Source organism: Eublepharis macularius, chromosome 6, assembly GCF_028583425.1.
Source record: "Eublepharis macularius isolate TG4126 chromosome 6, MPM_Emac_v1.0, whole genome shotgun sequence".
Taxonomy (NCBI): domain Eukaryota; kingdom Metazoa; phylum Chordata; class Lepidosauria; order Squamata; family Eublepharidae; genus Eublepharis; species Eublepharis macularius.
Window position 1 is genome coordinate 21,058,534 of NC_072795.1, and position 23,185 is coordinate 21,081,718.

General features: G+C 43.4%; 1 protein-coding gene across 1 annotated transcript in view; it reads left to right on the forward strand.

Annotated features, from left to right (window-relative positions):
- Positions 1 to 23,185, forward strand: part of SPATA16 (spermatogenesis associated 16) — a 183,403-nt gene that overhangs the window by 76,100 nt on the left and 84,118 nt on the right. The window contains exon 3 of the mRNA XM_054983481.1: positions 13,108 to 13,197. Within this exon, the coding sequence (XP_054839456.1) occupies positions 13,108 to 13,197 (90 nt within the window). The remainder of the gene's footprint in view (positions 1 to 13,107; positions 13,198 to 23,185) is intronic.

Below are 23,185 nucleotides of genomic sequence, written 5' to 3' on the forward strand. Positions count from 1 at the left end.
TGTTTCATTCTGTAAGAGGAATCTGAGATGCCACAACTCTCTTCACAATTTTTAGGTAACAATTAAGAAAGAAAAATAGGCAACTCTGAGTCTGAGAGCCAAGGATTTTTAGTAGAAAAAACGTTATGCATATAGCGGACTGGAACATTCATGATTTCATTCCTTGCCCATCCTTGAGATCAGTAGTAGCTGCTTAGAAAACATGACATCATAGCTTCCAAACACTCCCAAATTGCTTTGGGGGTTTTCAGGTACAGCGAGGAAGGGGAAAGAGTGGTAAGGTTTCATTGGTTAATTCCTACATAGAAAATGTGGTGGGATCTGTTTAGGATGGCTGGCCTGTGATGCCATGGAACAGAGAGACAAGGGGAAGTGTTTTTAAATGGTGGAGATTATTTGGAAGAAGACTTGGAATTGCTTGAACACCTCAGACAAGAGTATCCTTCTCCTCAATCTTGGTCAACATTCATGGCTCCTTTTCATCCAACAGATCTGTCAATCAAATCTGTTAAGCTTTTTCTTTAGGGTATGAATACACTATTGAGGAACATGGTCTGTTAGGGCTCTTGCCTTACTTTTTTAGCAGCCAGTTCTTATGAATGTTGACATTAAGTTTCATATTTTAGGGGACACCGAGGAGAGATCTCTCAGCTCCAAAATTCAGCTCCAGTTTCAGGTGCTGTTATTTCCTTTCAGCTCCCTTATGAGCAAAGTCTAAAGCACTGGGGGCATTTTCACTTTGGAGAGAGATAGTTGTATAAAATGATGAATCATTGAGGAAAGTGGAGAAAGATTTTTTTTCCCTCCTGCTTTCATAACACCAGGACTTGGGGACACCCAATTAAACTGACTGGCAGAAGATTCTGGACAGACAAAAGACAATATTTCTTCACACCATGCATAACTGATGTATGGAATTTGCTGTCACAAGACACAGTGATGGCCGTTGGCTCGGACAGCTTGAAAGGGAGATTAGGCAAATTCACAAAGGAGAGTTCCATCAATAGCTATTACCCATAATAGCTAAATGGCACTTTCAGGTCAGCAACAAAGAAGGCTTACTGCTTTCAGGTCTTGCCTCTGGGTTTCCCAGGAGCTGCCAGGAGCTGGACTAGGTAGACCCTTGGTCTGAATCATCAAGCTCTTGTGTGCAAGTCCCTTTTTCACTGGGCAAGCTTGTATAAATGCCAAGGCGAGAAGAATCAGAACGCATCTTCTTTGTGTGTAAATCAGCTCTGACTAAGCTGTCCCTGGAGTCATTTTCACCACCTCTCAGGCTTTTGACATTCTTTGCGTAGCTGGCCTAGATTTAGGCACTGGTCGCTTTCGCAACCTGTTCTTGTCCTGACTGTTCACTTCCTGGCCATTTCCCACACAGCCAGATGGACACTCCATCTGTTCTTCCTTGGTGGTTAGTTTTTATTTTTAACCTCTGTTTGCATCACACACACACGCTTTTTAAAAGGGCCATCCACCTTCCTTCTTGTCTTCTTTTCAAAAGCAAGGTTCTGTTGTTCAAATCCCAACTGCCTAATCATGTTTTCATAGGCTTCAGTGGGGCCTCACTTTGTGGGGAGCAAGTACAGCTTGAGTCCCACTAGAAAAAAATCTTGACGGTTCTTATTTAGCCAGCATCCATCATGGTGATGAAAGTAGCGACAGGGCCCAGATGAACACATCAAGCTGCCTTATACTGAGTCAAGCAATTGGGCTATCAAGAACAGTATTGTCTGTTCTAACTGGTAGCTGCTCTCTTTTCTCAGCAGCTCCAGGTAATTTAGTAGGGGAGATTAAAAAGATCATAAACTGAGACCCTGGAGAAGCACTGCCAGTCAGAGTTCACCTCGATGGACCAATGGTGGGATTCACTATAAGGCAGTTTCTTATGTTCTTCTGGATTTTATTTCCTTTCCAGCCTGTGCTGAATCTCTTACAAAAAAAATTAAAAGAACACAACCAAATACCCAACCAGTCAACTTGATAAGACCGGGGTGGGGGAGATAAGCACAAGCCTCCAAAACAAAATTGGTTATCAGCAACAATACAGATAGATGAAATGAAATCTGGCCCTCAAGTCAGAATTGACTTATTGTGACCCATGGTAGGGTTTTCATGGCAAGAGACTAACAGAGGTGGTTTGCCTTGCCTGCCTCTGCAACCCTGGTCTTCTTTGGAGGTCTCCCATCCAATTGCTAACCAAGGCTGACCCTGCTTAGCTTCTAAATTTGACGGGAATAATAATTAAAAAGTTATCAAGCAAAGTTTGGCAATGGTTGTTGTGGGTTTTCCGGGCTGTATTGCCATGGTCTTGGCATTGTAGTTCCTGACATTTCGCCAGCAGCTGTGGCTGGCATCTTCAGAGGTGTAGCACCAAAAGACGGAGATCTCTCAGTGTCACAGTCAGTCACAGTGACACTGAGAGATCTCTGTCTTTTGGTGCTACACCTCTGAAGATGCCAGCCACAGCTGCTGGCGAAACGTGAAGAACTACAATGCCAAGACCATGGCAATACAGCCCGGAAAACCCACAACAACCATCGTTCTCTGGCCGTGAAAGCCTTCGACAATACAAAGTTTGGCAACCCTTGAATTTAGACTCTGAAAGTCCTATTTAAATAGGACTCTGAAAGTCCTATTTTTAGCAACCATTAATATGTTGATAGGGAGGGAAGGCAGCATGGTATAGCCTGATCTCATCAGATCTCAGAAGCTAAGCAGGATCAGCCACGGTCAGCACTTGGATGGGAGATTGACAAGAAAGGCAAGGGTTGCTCTGCAGAGGCAAGCAATGGTAAGCCCCTCTGCTCCTCACTTGCCTTGAAAAACCCATAAGTCAGTTGCGACTTGACAACACTAACATACATATACTTTCAGGTGGGTAACTGTGTTGGTCTGTAGTAGAAGAACAAGACTCGGGTCCAGTGGCACCTTAGTGACCAACTAGATTTCCAGGGTATGAGCTTTCAAGAGTCAAAGCACCCTTTGTTTCCACTCCATGTATCTGACAAAGGGCGCTTTGACTCTGGAAAACTCAAATCTTGCTCTTATACATAAAACATGTTAATAGGGAAGAAGCAAGTAGATCTCCCTTGTGTGGTCCTTCCAAAGTAACTACACTGCTAACAAAAAACACTCGTTGTAGCCTCTCACCATAATTCTAATAGTAAAGGACATGTACAGGAAGACACATGAAGTGGTGCCCAGGTAGCTAATTCTGTTCCTCCTTGGTTCGGCCCCTTGCTTCTGTTTGCTACCTTTTCCAAACCTGTCCTCATGCCAGTACTCCTGCACTATCTTTATTTTCTCCCTTTTTTTCTCTCTTCTTTTTTCTTCCATAGAACCACCAGCTGGTCCTGCCACAGATTCCTCCCCCCATCTTAGGTCTCTCTTCCAACTGTGTCCATGAAATGTATTGTAGAATGTTTACATCACCTTAAAAATATGTGGTTTGTTCTCTGGACATGATAGACTTCTTTGTGTTGTATTTCAGTACAGCTTGGCAAGTGGTTCCCGTCCTGCTGCAGAATTAGCCTTAGGACTCAGCAGATGTAAAGATGGTTAAAGTGAGACACAGGCCATTCGGTTGCTTGGCAACCTAAACCCATATGTTCACCTGACTTGTTGTCAGTTGGCACGGAGGGTTGGATTCATGCTAATTGTAAGGTGCCTGCAGTCTCCAGGGAAGTTAAGTGTGTCACTCTCTGTGACACCATGACAATTTGCTGGAGGAGGGAGCAACTGGCCAACTCTCCACTGTGTCACTGCAGTGCCCCCACAGCAGATTGGCTGGGGAGGGGCAGGAATTTCAGCTTCCAATTCAGCATAAATCAGATGAAATATTAGATGCTAGAGAGTTCTCCCTTTCCCATATTACTAACATTCTGGGGCACTCAGTGAAGTCGATGTGCAGTAGATCCAGGAGGGACAAAAGGAAATACTTCTGTACTCAATGAATCATTAATCTGTGGAATTCACTGAAGAAGGGAGCTCTGACTCTCAAAAGCTCATGCCCTGAAAATCTTGTTGGTCTCTAAGGCTCCACTGGACTCAAATCCTGCTGTGGAATTCACTGCTGGTGAACATAGCAATGGCTACTATTAGACAGACTAATGGACTAGAGGTCTGTCAGTGGCTACTTCTCGAGATTACTAAGAGGAACCTCCATATCTGGAAGCAGCAAACCTCTAAATACCACTGCTAAGAGCCAACACCAAGGGAGGACCATATCTAAGTCTTGCTGAATATCTAGGTCTTTGGTCCCTCCATATCCAGAGGCAATACAGCTCTAAATAGCAGTGCTAAGAGGCAACATCAAGGGAAGACCTTGGCTTCTATGCCCTGTTTGTTGGCCTTCCAAGACTGCAGTTTGTGTGAAACAGGATTGGCACAGATTAATGCAAGAACACCACATTTGGCAGTGGAACACATATTGTTACACTGTTATAAAAAATGTTAAAACCAAAAAAAAAGAATTTTTTTTTAAAAAAGGAAAGATTTGCCCTCATTGTGGGAACAAAACTGCAAAGCACACAGAGACATGGCACCAACAGGTAACAGCAAAAGGCAAAGGTAATAATTTACTGGCACTGTAGAAAAAGAAGTGAACCTAAAGCAGATTTGTTTTTAATGCCACCACCACCCCGCTACCCTTTTGCCAGCCAGTTTCCCACCATAGCGTGCACCTGCCAATGCTCACCTTCTTCAAGACCCATTGTTGTGTGTGTGTGTGTGTAGTATAACTGAGGAAAAACTCGGTGGATCGATGATTTTGAAAGAGGGTTGTGTTCTGTGCGATTTTGATGCCACTAAGTGCAAACCCAGCTGCCTCCAAAAGCCTGGAAGCCCTAAAAGTGAAGAACGGGGACGAAACTCGCGATAACGAAAACCCAAACAGATTAGATTCAAACCATCAATGCCCCATCTGGAAAAAAAAACAAATAATGGTACGTAGTGCCTTCAGAAACCCTGGTTTCAAAACTGAAACAGAATTTTTTTCAGTGCATGTCCATATTCAGGGTTCATATATCACTCTGGATGAAGAGCGAGTGAATCAGCCAAATATAGCATGGCTGATTATTAGGGTCATATAACATTGCTGCAGGGGCTGGTTCCTAGGTTTTGGTCTGTGTTTGGTGTCTCATTGTTGCTGATAAGAAGCTGTCTTAAATAGGGATGGTGTTCTGTACACAGTGAAAGATTCACCATCCATGGCCTATAAGAGAAGTATTGTTCTCTAGGATGGGCTGTAGTTAGAGATGGGCACAGACAGAAAAAAAAACTAGCATGGTGTTTGTTGTTCATTGCCATCCATGAACAGGGACTCAGGAACAACCACGAACATGGCCCTGTTCACGAACATGTTCGTGGTTGGCTGTTCATGGGGGCCAGCAGGCTCTTCTCCAGCCATCATCCAAGTCAAGATCCCTACTGCACCACTCCCAGAAACCTAACCTGAGCAGGCACCAGGAAAGGGACCAATAATAAATAATAGCTTGGCCCCAGAGCCTGGCAGCAGCCCTAGAACTTGAAGGGGTAGATCCCTACCACACCACTCCCAGAAACCTGACCTGAGCAGGCAGCAGGAAAGGTACCAGTAATAAATAATAGCTTGGCCCAGAACCTGGCAGCAGCACTGGTACTTGAAGGGGTAGATCCCTATCCCACCACACACAAAGAAAATTCAAGCTCTAATGCACTCTCTCTATCAAAATGCCAACAGCAACTCTCTCCTTCTCCACTGTCTGCAAACTAAGCCAGAGCTGGGAGCCCCCCTCCCCCCTGCTCTTTGCTCCCTTGTTGTAACAAGTTTGGAGCTCCACACTTGAAAGGAAGACCTGCCTATCAAGCTAAATTGGGCTTAGATTGGGGTTTCCAGGGCAACAGCAGGAGTTCAGACAGAGTTCAGACAATCCCTGCCTAAGTTGCCAAGGGAATTGATTGCAGGTGCCAGACTGTCTGGCTTGATGAACAACAACAAATGAGGCTTGCAACAACCACCTGTTTGTTTAGAATGGGGCCTTACGTACAGCTTGTTCGCAAACAGCAGGTTGGGCTGTTTGTGGCTTTTTTTAGTTCGTATTGCTGTTCGTGCCCATCTCTAGCTGTAGTTCACTGATGATGCAATAGTCTGGTTTGAGCTAGGGTCTGGGGATTTGTAGATGACAACCACTGGTGTTCTGTTGTTATTTCTTTTGGGCTGATCTTGTTGTAGGCTGTTTCTGGATACCATTATGGCCTTGTCTATCTGCTTCATTGAGTGGGCAGCACTCTGACATTGCTGGCTGGCCTCGAGCTGTGCCCTCTGTTGTCTTTCTTAGGACCTTACTAGGAATTGATGACCATCAGCCACAGATATGCCATATAGCTGTGAATTTTAGTTCCTTGTTCAAGGAGTCAGCTAGAGGGGAACCATCAGGGCTCAAAGCCTCTTCCTCTGGATGGCTTGCAAAGTGCTTTCCCTGAGGCTATATTCTTAGCTACCACAAAGCAGATTTTGGCTGATCCACCTCCAGAGAGACCGCCTCTGAATCATAATTGCTCTCTGAGATATCCAAAGTCTGGAACATGATAGTAGGCATTTGGAGGGATTTCTCTGAGGTTGGAGGCCACAGAGGGACCAAATCCAGCTGAGTATCTGTCTGAGTGTTTTAATAGTATTCCTCCCACCCAGGGTAGCAAAGCAGTTCAGGAGGAGAATATAAACAGATGGGAATGTATGCTTTTATGTAGACAATTAAGCAAACTTTAACTGTGTTAATTTAAAAAATTTAATAAGCATTCAAATCTTTTCCTGAATAACTAGGTAGGACATTTTAAATCAGAATTCCAGGAATGGAGCACTTTTTTAAAAGCAGCAAGCAGAAGGAAGCCTGTATTATATGGGAACCCCGGAATTTAGGGATCCAAAAACCCACACCCCAAGACCACATCAGACCCTGGCTAAAGAATAAAAAGACCAGAGATTACAGCTGAAAAAATGAAGACAGCCAATTGTAATGGAGGCCAGCAGACTGAAAAGATTTCTTGCAGTTAAACTACATGGAGCCTTTAACCGAATACCTTTTGGGTAATTGTCTTGGAGCAAGAAGTTGGTTGGGCAATATGTGGTTAAATTGGCCAGAGGTCAGAATTTATTGGGGGGGGGGGGTTTCAATCTGCATGGATGTCTGGAAAGCTGAAGAACAGCTTATACAAAATAACAATTAAAATAGAAACTGATGCTCGAAGCAACATGAAAAGAGAAGCTGGAACTGGGACTGTTAGGAATTGCTGGATCTTGTTCAAACTCTTTCTTCTCATGTACACGTAAAAGCAAGCTTGTATTGAACAGATGTGACCAGAGCACATGAAGAAGAGAGAGTTGCAGGAAGACGGGGTAACCAACCGTTTGATCTACGCATTGAAAGCAACAGAGCAATTTTCCTTTAAATTTGAACCATCTGGTCAGTGAGACTTCACAGCACAGTCAGAAAGAAACCATCCTCCCCCCTCCCAAAAAAAAAACAATCAAGAGCCCTATATGGATGCCCAGCAAGAACAAAGCTAGGCACGTCAGTCGGTATCTGCTTCTTCCTTATGAAGACCCCAGTCTAACCATGCTCTCTACCCTGCAGTGAATGGACTGGCCACCTTGTGGCTTTCCACTGGCACCGTAGATGTCTTTGAGTGAGCAATATATTGTGGTTTGCCTGGTTCTATACCTGATTATTTGCTGTTGCTAGAATAGTGTGCACAAAATCTAACCAGGAGCGTTGACCTTGATTCCAGCAGAATCCTAAAAATCACCTGAGCGCTACACCAAGGAGTGGAGCACAGTATAATGGCCGATTCTTTCTCCTACCATCAATTACTGGTCATTAATGAACCTTTTGTTGTTGTTGTCACCGTTATTTTCCCAAAGTTGTTTTTAGTTTGCCACACACTTCCTTTCCAGTGCAAAACTGCACATCTTCCATGGTTAAATAAAGAAGAGGTAAACACAATCCTTTTGCAGCAAAGCTATCCCCTTTCAGTAAGTTTCAGGTATGTAGCTGTTTTAGGTCTGTGGGAGAACAGCAAGATTTGAGTCCAGAAGCGTTTTAGAAGCCACCAAGATTTTAAGCGTATAAGCTTTTGCGAGTCTTCAGATACCTCAGATCTGACAAGCTTACACTCTTGAAATCTTGTTGGCCTCTTAAATGCTATTGGACTCAAATCCTGCTGCTCCCTTTTAGTAAGACTCTCCCTTCTGCCTACCATTACATGTGGACCTCATGTTGTACTATTGCTTTTCACTAAAACTTCGAAGACTTTCCTGCCAAGGATAGCATGTGGTCAGGGCAAGTGTTGAGCAATCCTCCGGATAAACCCTGAAACTGTCAAAGGTGGTTTACAGATCTCTGCATCTAGCAAGCGAGACATCTCCTGCAGGTATTAGAGGGACAGGCTATCATGTTCTCCGAGATAGAAAAAGGTATAGTAGATCTTCTTAAGATTAGGAAGGATTCAGTTAGGAAACGGAAAAAACAAAACTAATTTGGTGAGATTTACTACAGCTCTGTTGTGTGTGTGTGTGTGTGTGTATGTGTGTGTGCGCATGCTTATCAGAACTCATCATGCTGTAGTTGTTGCAATCTTATACAAGTTTACTCAGCACTAAGTCCCATTTTATTCAGGGAGCTTACTCCCTGGCTAAGTGTGTTTAGGATTGCAGCAAGAGTAGAAAATATGAGCCTACCTACCAGAAAATGATTGATTTCCCCCTCCCTTGTGCTCTTGCTTAGCTGCACTACAGCCAATCGCCTGGGTGGGGAAAAAATCAATATCGCTATTATCAACTGTTCACTACAGTTTGCAGAAGCAATAATTGCCTTTAAAATCTTTTGTGACAGTCTCAGTGATCATCCAGTTTGTTAAAGCGTTAATGCTCAGAGCAAGCTCAACTTAAAACACCGACACCATCTGGGCACCTCTGGGACCACTTTATCTTGTCTTTGGTTATAAGCGAAGGGCTTGTCTGCACAGGTAGGTTGCAGGTTGCTGAATTGAAGGAGAGCTGACTGGACATTGCAGAGAAAGAAGAATGCCACAAAATAGTGTGGCCACATTACCTGCCTATCAGTTTGTTAATATAGCTTCTCCATCCCAAATACTTAAACTGGGTTGCTGAATCAAGATGGTTAGCAGGGCTTTTTTCAGGGGGAACGCAGGGGAACAGAGTTCCGGAACCTCTTGAAAATGGTCACATGGCTGGTGGCCCCACCCTCTGGTCTCCAGACAGAGGGGAGTTTAGATTGCCCTCCGCGCTGCTAAGCGGTGTGCAGGGCAATCTAAACTCCCCTCTGTCTGGAGATCAGAGGGCGGGGCCACCAGCCATGTGACTATTTCTCTAAGGGCAACCCACTGAGTTCCACCACCTCTTTTCCCAGAAAAAAACCCCTGATCATTAGCCATGTTAATCTGTCTGTAGCAGGTAGAAAAGTACAAGAGTCTAGTAGCACTTATAAGACTAACAAAGTTTGTAGTAGGGTATGAGCTTTGTGAGTTACAGCTCACTCCTTCAGATACCTTGGTTGCTGGTTTACTGACATTCCATATCATGGTCGTTGGACAGTTACTGTATTTAGCCTCTGTATAACCTGAGGGGGTCCTCAGACTCACACCCTCCCTCCTCCTCCTCTGACACTCCTGCATTGCAAAATAAATCAAGCATCTCTGCTTCTGAGGAAATAGTTCATTGTTGTGGGGAACATATGCAGTCAGCCAACTTAGAGTGACCTCAACAAGGGACTTTCAAGACAAGTGAGAAGCGGAGGTGGTTTGCCAGTCTGCAGAGTCTTTCTCAGCAGTCTCTAATCTATGTACCAGTACAACTTCGCTTCCAAAATCAGGCTACACCATGTTGCTTTCCCTCCCATGACAAACTATAGCATCCCACAAAAGCTGGCCAGGCATAAGGGAGAGGAGCTGGCCAGGCACAAGGGAGAGGAGGGAGACATGGGTGAGCCCAAGGATCCCCTGATCTGGACCAACAAACCATGGTTTCATTCATTCGTTCATTCGTTCGTTCGTTCATTCATTCATTTGTTCATTCGTTCATTTGTTATCCACCTTTCTTGCTGAGCTCCAAGGTGGATTACAAGGTGGATTACTAGCAAAAATACAGTATAATCAACAGCTAGGACAGTCACTGAGCAAAGTCCAATAATGAACAACAGTTAAGATACTCATTGAAAGAGATACAGTAGGATATGGTAGCAGAAATTTGAAAAACAAGATAAAGCCAAGCACAGAGATGAAATCTTTCTGAAACAAAGTCTAACAAATTTCCATGGCATGTTTAGTAATGTGGAAACTCCCTAGTAGGCGCATGTCTGCATCTGCAGAAAGTACCCAATAGAGTAGGTACATTCCCTGTCTCGACCAATGCATCTCTCTGAGCTACTTCTTTGAACCTTTTGGTTCAATTTATTCATTCTGAGTTTGGATGGTTCTAATTATTCTGGGATGCTATGGCTTTTTGTTCCTGCTGGTTATTCTGTTCTGTTCTATAAGAGATTCTGTCCCAGTCCCTAGAATGTTGTTTTGATCTGTTTGTCAAGATCTTAGTGTTACACATGCCTGATAATATTTTTAATTATGACTTTATTATTCAAGTCACGTAGTGAGTATTTTATACCAAAAAGTGGAGGATTAACATTTTAATTCAAACATTAAAATCATGAATCCTTTTTTTTATATAGATTTTTATTTTTTTAATTACTAAACTCAAAAAACTACAAAAGGGAAAAAGGGAGAACAAGGGGAGAGGAAAAGAACAACATATAAAAAACACACACTACAACTACAACTACAAGTCTTGCCTTCCCTTCATAATACTGTTATTTAAAGTTAAACTTTCTTATATGCCATTAGATTGGTAGACCTTATAAAATACAAACTACAGTCAGGATCAGGTCTTCTTCCCCCCCCACCCCTGCGTCTCGGTCGCAGCTCTCTCTGAACAGCTATAGTAGCTGCGCTCACTGCCTCCTCCCCCCTCCCCCCTTCAGATTCTGGATCTTCTCCTTGCTGAAACTCTTGATGATTAACCACAAAGTCCCTCGGCTGTGCTTCTGATGTTATCTTGTAGGCTTGATCTTTATAACTGAACCAGATGCCTTCCGGAAGTAACCATTTGTATTTTATTTCACGCTTCCTCAAAAGAACTGCAAACCTTTTGTATTTGAATCTTCTTTTCCGAGCTAGAAATGGAACGTCCTTCAATATCTTAACCTTGTTACCCAGAAAGTCCAAGTCCACATTATACGAATTATATAAGATGGTGTCCCAAGTCTTCTTAGATGAAAAGTCAATAATAATCTCGCGAGGCAGCTGACGCTTCATTGCATATTTTGAAGATGTCCGGCGGACTTCCAAAATATTGCTTTTTAACTCTTCTTTAGTTGCCTTTGCGAATGACGCCAAAAGTTCCGACACCAAATCCTTTACATTCTCCTCCTTTACATTCTGAAGACGCAATACCGTCTGAGCACGCTCCACTTGTAGCCCTATCAGTTGATTCTCCAAAAGTTTTACTTCTTTGTTTGTAGTTTTCATGAGTGCTGCGTTTTCCCAAGCAGATTGCTCTGCCCCAGACGCTATGTCTTTAATGGTTTTCACTTCGTTCTCAATTGTATCAACCCTTTGACCGATTTCATTTAGCTTATCAACAAAGGGCTTCATAGCTTCAATGATCGACCGTTTAACCACCTCTTCAAGAGACTCTCCTTTCTCCTGCAATGCAGCCGAGACCGATTTGCCCACGGCCGGGCTTTGCTTTTTCGTCGCCATCTTGGGGGGGGGGGGGAGTCTGCCAACTAAGTTTCAAAACTCAATGAAAGGGAAGATATCCGAGCCTTCTTAGCTTCAACTCCCACCAATCCTTCGCATACGCTTGGAATAACAGAAGAGATTCACTTACTTACAGGTTTTTACCTTAAATCTGCTTGTTGCCGTTCTCCATGGTCCGGCAGCACGCGATGTGCTGCGCAAGTCTGCCGGCCTCCGTTGGAGCAAACGGGCAATTTACCCCCTGCATCGACTTCAGGGGGCTCTTCCTGCAGCGCTCCGGACCCTGACCCCCTCACTGGGAGTCCTGGGGGTTAACCCTCACAGGTCAACCACCCGGTCAGGCTGCTCGGGCGCTTCCTCCCAGACCTGCAGAGAGGAGCGTCCGACATGGCCGGGAAAACGAAACCGAATCTCAAATCATGAATCCTTCTTCCATAGACTCTTATTTCACAGGCTGTTTTCCACAATGTACTCTTTTTTAAAAAAATCATGAGCTAGTTCTTGGCTGAAATTTGTTCCTCTACCTCCATTGGGCACAGGAGCTGTGAGTATACAGTGTTTCCAAGGGATGGGGCCATGGCTCAATGGCAGAACAACTGTTTGGTATGAAGACTTCCTGGTTGAATACCTGGCATATCGAGTTAACCCAGTCAGGTAGTAGGTGAGAGACCCTGGGGAGCTGCTGCTGGCCAGAGTACTCACCTTGACAGACCAGGGCTCTAACTCAGTAGAAGACAGCTTCATGCGCTCAAGGGGGATTCAAACCGGTGTGGGATCTGCTTATCAAGATATAATTCATCAGATGTATTGGTAAACCAAAAATAAAAGATTGCCATTGCACAAATGGAACAATACTTCTGGCTTACGGCTTTATGTTGTTGATTCCTGCATGTATAATGCGTACTTATTATCACAGCTCAAAACTGCAGATGACAGATAACAAAAGGTCTTATTACAATCCTATGTAGAATCTTGATTGTTTTATATTCTCACTAAATGCAGGATACATATGCTCACAAAGGCTTTAACTGCCGTTTCCATAACAAGCAATACTATGAATGAAATTACATTTATGACACAGCTTTAATGGATATTTTAATAATGTCTGTTCGCCTATCAACTGTCAAGAGTGAAGATGTGATAATTCATTGTTGGGTGTTTGAAAAAAATACTCTCTTTGTAAAACCACTGAGTATGTATACAGGCTGCATGCTATCCAGAAATTGATGTCAAATTATCTCCTGACAGTATTTCATTTTGAGCTTCATCTTGCATATTTGTTTGCTATTTCCCCAGGAGCATAATCCTGAACCCCGCCTATTTCCGAAACCACCTTCGTCAAGCCACTGTGTTCCGATGCTTGGAGAGGTATTCTGAGGCTGCAAGGTAGATTTTGGGTTAATCCAACAGGCCTTCCTCCTCTGCAGAGTAAAGGAATGACTGTTACTTCATTTCGCCCGGTAACCCCCAGCAAAAACTAACAGTGCAATCCTAAACAAAGTTACCCCTTTTCTAAATCTATTGAAGTCAATGGGCTTAGAAAGGTGTAAGTCTGTTTAGGATTACACTGTTAAAGAGCTAGAGTGAGGATGAAACAACACATTCAGGTTGCCTGCACCCACACAGCAGGCTACAGGAATGGCTTTTAAAAAATAAAGACCTCAAACAGGCCTTCCCCCCCACCCCACCCCAGACCATTTTCTCCTGAGGAAACAGTGCTGCAGCGCAGTAGTTTCCCTGTTTTGGCTGCTCTGTGTGCACAGAATCTCCATGTGGAGCAGCAAAAACGGGGAAATAATTCCCCCTCCCCAGCACTGTTGCCATGCAGGAAAACAGTTTGGGGGGGAGACAGGAGGTCCCCCCTCCACAGTGGTGTTCCCCACAGCTGCTGCGCAGTTGTGGAGAACCCAACCTGGCACTGCAAAGATCGGTATTGGTTTGCTGCTATTTAACCTATTCATAATAGATCTTTCAGAGGTGATCAGTGAGTAGTGAGTAAACCAACTTTAAGAATGACAACACGTGATTCAGGATAGTGAAAACCAAAGCAGGCTGTAGAGAGAAAAGGCAGTAAAATGGCAAATTCCATGTAAGAGTAAAGTGACGCTGTTTGGGGCAACCCCACCCCAGCTCCATATGTGCAACTGATAAGATCTAGGCTGGCTGTGACTAATCAAGAAAGAGGTTGTGGTGGACTGTTTAATGAAAAAGTCAGTGTCAACCAGCTATGCAAAAAGCAAATTCCATGATAAAAAGAATTCGGTAAAGGACTGAAAGTAAACTATCCAGTGGGTGTTCCACTGGTGGAAGCAGATCTTTCCTTGCCTTTCTTTTTCTCAACCAGCCTCTTTAGACCCTTGAAAACACATTACCAAGAGTTACAGGCCCCTTGCAAAACCACATGGGTCTAGGGACATTAGTGAATAGGGGAATCAAGTAAGATTGTCCCTCCTTGCTCTTCCAACAGCTGTACTGTAGGATGCAGCCCATGCTGTCTGTAAATCTATGGGGTGGCCATTTGAAATAGAGTGTAGGGTTCTAATCCCCTTGTAATGATCTGAAGTTAAGTGTGCATGTTTCTTTAAATGCTTGGTGTGTTACGGAAGAGGAATGAGAGGTGAAAGAGAGGGATGAGTGAGTGAGGTGATTGGGTGATGACTGAGAGTGTGGGCGGAGCTAAGTGTGTGTGGAGAGAGGTAGTTAGCTGTGTGAGGCAGGAGTCAAGCTGTCAGAAGTTAACAGAGTGTCTTCCAATTTGAATCCAAAATAGTGCTGTGAAAGGCATTGGGATTGTAAGGGGAAATTGTAGGGGCCTTTTCGGTCCTGACCCCAACCTGGTGGAACTCTGTCTGAGGACACCCAGGCCCGTCAGGATCTTGTATCATTTCAGCGGGTTTGTAAGACAGAGATGTTCTGCCAGACGTATGGTTGAGGCCAGCATAAGATCCTTACTGTGCTTCCCACTGGTCTCCCACTAAGTGTGGGGTTATACAGCATCCACTGGCCAGCTACCCGACGTATGGGTACAGCATGGGGCTATGTAGTGCCCATTCATTAGCTAACCCACGTATAGGTTGCAGTACATCATCTGTCTGCTCCCCTCTTCCTGTATGTTGATGGGCAAGAACCTGGAATCAACCCCGCCTTGGGACAGTTAATATCTGTTTAATTGTTGATTTTATGATATGAACCATTGTTTTATATTGTATTGTATTTTTGTAAATGTTGTACCTTGCCCTGAGCCCACTTGTGGGAAGGGCGGGTTAGAAATGTAATCAATCAATCAGATGATGATGATGATGATGATGATCTCAGAGAGGGCATATTGAGGACTAGAGAGAGTCAGATCTTGATATTGCCGGAGTATCGTGGGAGAGTGAGATGAATAAGCTAACAGAAATCTGAGTGAAAGGAAAGAGAAATGATTACGAGTTTACGACACCAAAGTCAGAAGAATAACATACCCAGTTTTAATTTCTGAAGAAAAATTAACCAATGACCTGAAAGCAATATGCTTCATGTACTAAGAAAGGTTTTGTTGTTGTTGTTTTTGTTCACTCCAGAGTTATATGTGATTTCTATATATACCAGTCTCAACTTCAGGGCCACATAGTTCCACAAAGGAGCCATAACTCTTGGTCACATTATTCAGGGAAGAACTAAATTAACCAGATTGGAATTGAATTCCTGGTGGCAGCATTACCTACCCAGAGGGTGAAACAACAAGAGGGTTTAAGGCACCAAATCTAACCACAGGATAGAAAGGGAGTCGGACACCCCTCATCTCAAACCCCATACTAGAAAACATAGAAACATAAAGCTAGAAGGGACCTGAAGGGTCATTTTCAGCACAATCCTAAGAAGAGTTAGCCCAGTGTAAGCCCATGGAAATCAATGAGCTTAAACTATGGTAACCATGCTTAGGATTGCAGTGTTTGTCTAACTCCTTGGCATTAGAAAAGGTACAGAAAAGGCAAGCCAATTGTCAAAAGACTGGAGTGAGGAAAGATGTGTGATATTTTAGGAAGAATAAAGAGAACAAAGGTGGTGGGAGAGCAAACAGAAAATAAGTTTACAAAATCATACATGATATGGAGAAAATGGATACGGTAAATTGTTTTTCTCCTTTTGTAATGATATTGGATCTCGGGGTCACCCCATAAACTGATCCATAGATTCAGGACAAACCAAAGAAAGTTCTTCTCACACAGTGTGTAACTAACTTACAGTATTTGTGGTCACAAGTTTTGCTGATGTCTACTGGTTTCTGGGACTTTAGTAGAAGACTGGATAAATGTACAGGGTATTCAGTCTATCAACAGTTATTGCCATGATTGCTAAGTGGAACCTCATAGAAGCAGTATATCTGAAAGCTGGGTGCAGGGGAACAAATGATAGAGGGACTTTTGCCTTGATGCCGTGCCATGCTTGTGGGCCTCCTAGGAGCATTTAACAGGCTACGGTGGGACATGGGATGGGTTATGTACTAGATGGGCAATTGGATGGATAACTCGAGTCTCTTCTCTATGTTTTTATGGTACTGTTAGATGCAGTGCAGGTCATCTGAGAGATGACTGTGGAGAATCCCAGGACACTGCTTTTGAAGATGTCTAATGAAGCTGTGAGGGAGTTTCTCGGTTATATTTGTTAGGCCAATGGAGAGAGAGATGGATGAAGAATTAGTAGAGAGGCTCAGAACCTGACAGAAAAGCTAATGATTGTTTTCAAGTGAGATAGAGTCCCACCAAAGCTTATGAGGGAACTGAAATAGGGAGTTACACTAGAATTATGATAGGAATAACATGCCCATAAAGAGGGGATCTTAAGGTTAATGTGTCTACTGTAAATCTTTAATGAACTGACACTGGTGTTGTCCAGAAATATCTGCCTTTGAAATTAAGAGTCAAGGTCTGTTCTTAGATATACAAGCAGAAACCCTCATAAATTTTCAGTGGAGCTCTTTTTGTGCGCAATACCATTCCTCCGTCTCTTCTCACATTCTCCCACTCATACTGAGGAAATGTTTTTACACAGGTACATCATTCAGATATTCCCACATGTGCACAATCTAAAAATTGACCATTTCAATTGTGCTGCCTTCTCCACAAAAACTCTCCCCACCTGCATGACAAAGCCCCAGTTCTCCTTAGGCCAAGTAGTGTTGACAGTTTTCAAAGTGGCTGAGCAATTGGAATGAAACTTGCTCCTTGAAAAATGAGGGACTTTTTCAAGTTACGAAGGAGATTGTAGGAAAGAATGATCAGCACAGAAAATGGCTCCTCTAGCATCACTGCTTCTTGTAAACAGTTGCCAGCAGATTTTCAAAGGTCTCTCCTGAGAGAGGGACAGGAATAAAGAAGTATTTTCCAAGCGAGATCAGGCTTGTGTAGTTTCCCCATTGCTGGTACAGCTGCCAATACAGTGCAATAGAAACAGAGCTTCCACGGAGGGTGGAAATACATGTTACTAAGTACCTAGGGATGCTCAAGTAAATCTCATTTCCTGTATCTCCCCTCCAACTTTCCATGCACTCGCTCACACAGTCACACTTCAGTTTGCTCCACATGAATACATTCATGCATTTGAGATCAGTTCCTCCTCAACTGCTAAAAGTTTGGTGTACTGGTGAAAAGTGCGGGACTCTAATCTGGAGAGCTGGGTTTGATTCCCCACTCCTCCACTTGAAGCCAGCTGAGTGACCTTGGGCTAGTCTGGAGCTCTCTCTGCCCCACCCACCTCACAGAGTGTTTGTTGTGGGGATAATAATAACATACTTTGTAAACCACTCTGAGTGGGCATTAAGTTGTTCTGAAGGGCGGTATATAAATTGAATGTTATCATCATCATCATCATCCCAGGTTCCCCCACATTCATTCATTGAAATGCAGATCTTGACACCTTCTCACACCTTAAAGAAATGCATATTGTCAAGTCAAAGGAGCCTACAGTACTTGTTCTCCCAGTGAAAACAGAGGTGACTTGGTGCTTTGCCCCCTGGAATCACTTGCAGATGCAGCCACACAAGGGAGCTTTGTAAACCACTCTGAGTGGGCCTTAAGTTGTCCTGAAGGGTGGTATATAAACTGAATGTCATTATTGTTGTTGTCATTAAAGTTAAAAAATGAAAACATGGAATTCAGGGAAACTGATACATAAACTTTATATTAGTGTGACAATACAACAATATTTAATTGCCTATTTAAAAATCCCCCAGTGGCAGGGTAAGGATATGGGGAGCAGGTCTCCTGCTCCCGTGTTGTCGTAGAAGTCTTTTGGCTACAGTAAGGGCACGGAGGGTCTATTTTCATTACCATTGGTTAGCCTCCAAGAAACAGGAAAATAGCTTAAAAGTACAAATCAATGAATATACTAAAATCAATGAATATTCTAACACAAAGTTGACATGAGTAATTACTAATAACTTCCCCCCACCCCCCAAAAAAGACTGAATAACTGGAGATTCCCAAAGCAGATGTTTAAGAGAGATATCCTGTAATACCAGAAAATAGACATTTTGCTTAATCTTTCACTTCAAAAAGCACTGTGGCACCCAATATATCCTAAACATAATTTTCTGTTGAATTGTCACATTGAGATCCATAGAAAAAGGTATACGTTTTAAGGCCATGTTCCATTGCTTTGGCAAAATTGGTCAATCTAGCTCCTTATCTGAGTAAGTCTGTTAATGATAGGACATTTTGGAGGTCTTTCTTTCAGAGTGTCGCAATAGGTTGGAGGCGACTTGACAGCACATAACACATACACACATTCCATTCATTCCAAAACCATAAGTCATCTCTTGATATTGTGGGGTGGTGAGACACTCTCGGTACTGCCTAGAGTGGTATAGTTTAACCAAATGGTATAGTTTAACCCTAGAGTTTTCAGCAATGCCTACAGCACTCCCTGCAACATCACTTCTGGTTTTCTCCAGAAGTGGCATCATGCACCAGCATGACATCGACATACTTCTCCTCCAAAAATTCTCCCAAGCATTGGCCCCAAGTAAACATAGCGTGTGAACTGATAACTTACAGAAAAAAATAATGAGGTTTCACATTTGGCCTGTATTTAAAAATTCCCAAAGACTTAGTTGTTATAGGTGTGATTTTTTAAAATATATATAATTATGATGCTGTCATACTTCTGCTGATCGGAAGAACTGTGTCCTCACTTCTTCATATCTGTGAGAATCTTTAATGCTGCTCTTTTTACTACTGGCCAGTACATGTGAAGCTAGACTAAAGAAAGATGTAATGTTTTTAGAGTAATCATGCCACTCTGAAAGCATCCAAACTGTGTTCAAACTGAGCTTGCCTATCCTTCATGGTTGAGCTCTGAAAGGAAAAACAATTATTCTACAAGTTTATAGCAGAAGCTGGCTGTACACAGTGCTGACTGGTTAGTGCCTGAGATGTCACCAAGAAATCTCTTCTCCCACCCTGTACACAAATCCTTAGCATAATTTTGCAATTTAAAATGAAAATTCTTTTAAAGGAATAAATACATGGACTCATTCATAATTATTAATTTTAAAAATATGGAATCATTGGGGATAGGGGCAAAAATAGCTGAACCAGCCTTTAATCTAACATTATGCATATCTACCAATCCATTTGCAAAGCTGAGAGGAATCTGGGTTGGTTCTTGTTGTATCAGAACTCTGTTCACCCTGAGATGTATGAAGACAACAGGAAGGTCAGCTCCACTGACCCAGAATAAATATGCCCATATGTTATTCCTCCCCCCCCCCCCCACCACCACTGGGATAGTAAAAATCAAATATGCCAACAACAGATTGCCTCCCAAAAAAAGGCAATGGATCGACCAGTGCACAAGTCACATTTTGGGCACTATGGCTACACTGGGCAACTAGAGCTCATAGAACAATCGCATGGATCCCCTGGACTCTCAGCTAGAGAAACAGGGTCCACAGGGTCTGGAGCTCTCCTGGAATTACAACTTGTCTCCAGACGGCAGCAATCAGTTCCCCTGGATGAAATGGCAGCTCAGAGGGCAAACTCTATGGTATACCATAAAGTCTAAGATCAATCGAAGTCCTAGATTGACATCACCTCCTCACAGAACTCCTCCCCTCTCCAAACTTCACTGCCTCTAAATCTCCAGGAATTTTCCACACCTGTGTTGGCAGCCATAAATTGTTATTTGTTTATCTGTTACAATTCTATAAAAATTAGAATCACCTTTCTCCCCTCGTGTATATTGCTTTATACGGCGCAAGATCATCTTGCCCAGTATTGTCTGCTCAGGCAGAAGTTCTTCGCAGTCCTGTTACCTGTTTGACTGAATCTTGAGATCTTATGGATGCAAAGCGTCTGTGATCTCATTAAAACCTGAGCCTTGACTTTCCCAAAACAGACTTTTGAAGTGTTTCATGCTAGCTGAGAAGTTTTAAAAGTTCCCTCTGGAGCTGTGAAGCTGGAGAGAGCAGGGACAAATGATGACATCAGTCTAATCAGTAGAGAAAGGGAAGGAAGCAAAGTATCCATTTTCTACAAATGTAGAGCTAAGAACTGCTTGTGGAATATGTGGAGTTGCCAAGCAGGTCCTAGAAACCAGCAGGAGGGCTGTGGGCAGGAATATAGGAGGACTGTGATGCCAGTTGCTGTGTCACATCAATTCTAGTAAAAAAAAACTGAAAATGATCCTAGGAATCACTGTAAACTCTATGGTAAAACCATACATAAATTTTACTATAGACTTTTCAGCCATGTCTGGGTCTTTTACCAGAAGTGATTTGACACCACATGGAATGCTCAAGTTTTTTTTAAAAAAAATTCTCTCACCATTGCTCTGAGCAGCGGTGGGCAATAGATGTGGAGGGGGGAGCATCTCCCACCAGGGGAATGGGACTCCTAGGCGTATTAGCTTAGTTTTTTATGGAAGTGTGTGTGTTTTGTGCCATCAAGTCACTTCCAACTTATGTTGACCCTATGAATGAAAGACCTCCAAAACGTCCTATCATTAACAGATCTGAGCAAGTCTGTTAATGATAGGACATTTGAGAGGTCTTTCATTCATTGGGTCGCTATAAGTCGGAAGCGACTTGATGGCACATAACACACACACACTTCCATAGTCCCCAGGGAGGTGTTCCAAAAGGATCCTACATTCCAAACAAGATCTAAGAAAGCTCCTTTAGGGCCTGCTAAAACCCTCCACAGTGCTTGTTATTTAATTTGACACCAGTACAATGATGTCAGTGCACCAGCTGCTATTTCTATGCAAGACTTGTTAGGTTTCCACTGGGTCCAGGATTTTTTTTTAGCACAGAAATAACAGTTGACTCAAACAGAGCTGGGCCAAGTGTTGAAGCTTGGATCAGTTACTAATTAATCTTTTGACAAAACTAAACAATATGTTATGGCTATTAGCACAATTTATTTCCTCAATGGAGATGGCGACACATCCATAAACTATAAGATTGCCACCAAGACGAAATTTCAGTCCCTGCTAGTTACACATATTTTGACCTAATATCACCAGTTTTGCCAATATAAAGTCAATCCCCATTGCTCCATTTCGTTCTCCAATTTTCCACCACCGACCCTTGAAAACACAGTATGACAGGAGCCCTAGTTCTGGTGTTCAGGATGTATTATTTCAGATTTACGGAGGCTCACTTTACTGAACATTTTTCCATTCATATAGATGTAAGGAGGCGGGTTCTAGCTTAGCCTTCTCACAGACATGCTGGTTTTTGATGAGAAGGGATGGAGGGCTGTACAGGAGATCCATAAATCATGCCTACCACCTGCAGCCTGAAGAGGTACACAGGGGTGGGCTAAGATGTCAAAATGGCCCTGGCGCAAACCAAACTGAGTAGTCCGAGCAGCTATAAAAGCCAGAGCTACAGGATCCATTCAACTCAGCAGCACCAACAATAGACAGGTGAAACTGCCTTATACTGAATGAAACCATTGGTCCGTCAAGGTCACAATGATCTACTTAGATTTGCAGCTGCTCTCCAGGGTCTCAGGGGGAGGTCTTTCACATCACCTACTACCTGATTCTTTAAACTGGAGGTGCTGAGGATTGAACCTAGGACCACAGCCCCTCCCCAAGGACCTTTGCTCGCGCACTGCTTCCTCCGGAAAACTGGTGACAGGAAGAGTCAACTGAGGGCAGATACCAATTCATTGCCACTGAATGCTCTGTGGCGAGTAGCCCCTGAGGCACTGGCAGAGGTGCTAGGCTTGACTCTGCTTGTTCTTGGCTACCAGTGGCTGACTAAGGTAACAACCCACCAGGAACTTTGCCTGTAAGTTAAATGGCCAGTCTGCCTTTGGAGCTACAGTACGGTTCATCAAAAAAAAAAAATCAGGGGTCGGATGAGATAACTTGGATACTGGCTCACACAGCTAAGGGCGAAGAAGAGAACTGTGAGGATAAAATGGAAGAGGGGAGATCAATGTTGTAAGCTGCTTTGAGTCGCCATTGGGGAGAAAAGCAAGGTATTTTTTTTTAAAAAGCAGAACTGTGGCAGGAACAGCAGAAATGAATCTTCAGAAGAAACAATGCTGCCCTTTGCTGGGTACTTCTGAGGGTTTTGAATGGTCGTAGCACCCAACTAAGGTTGCTTACTTGGAATAAAAAATCCTGCTACCTGGAGACACCCAGAGTAGGTCTGGTTGTGAAGACAAGGGGTAAAAACCAGGGCGGGGGGGGGGGGGGTTGTGGGTTTGAGGGAATCCACTTTTTTCCCCCTAAGTTTGGGGCAAGGCCCAGGATTCTTTGCCAAGGCCCTTGGCAAAATGCTATGTTTTTCATGAATCTCTAAGGAGAGCCTAGCAGAAAAGCTATCTCTTCATTTACTGTGGTGTTCAGCCATTTTTTAAAAAGCCTTCTCCTTTTGTGGCAATAGGCCTGTTTGATTTTTTTTAAAAAAAACACCCAAGCCAGTCTTTTTCTGTTCAAATGGCAACAACCGTCCAACCAGGAGCACGGAAAAACAGTGGTGGCTGCGTCTCTGCATGACTATCTGCGTAAAGTGACTTTTTTGACTTGGGCGCTCAAAAAGCCAGGCCATATTTCCTCTCAATACCTGATTTTTTAAAGACTCTCTGATTGCTCCTTCCCTTCATGTTTTCTCCTTTCCAATCTGTCTATTAAGCATCACTTCGGAGCAGACAATGTCTTTCTTGTGCAGCGCAATGACTGTCGTCCTTAAAGGAGCTTTTTCCCTGTGGCGGTGGTGGTCGGTCCTGCGCTGTGTTGCTCTCGCTGCGACACTGCACTTTTGGAATAGAAACGTTGCTACTTATTACTCTGAGATGGCTTTCTGTTTTAATGGCAGCCACTGTAGAAAAAGCTTGCAGGGAGGGGGGGGGACTCTGGCCTGGCAGTTAATGTT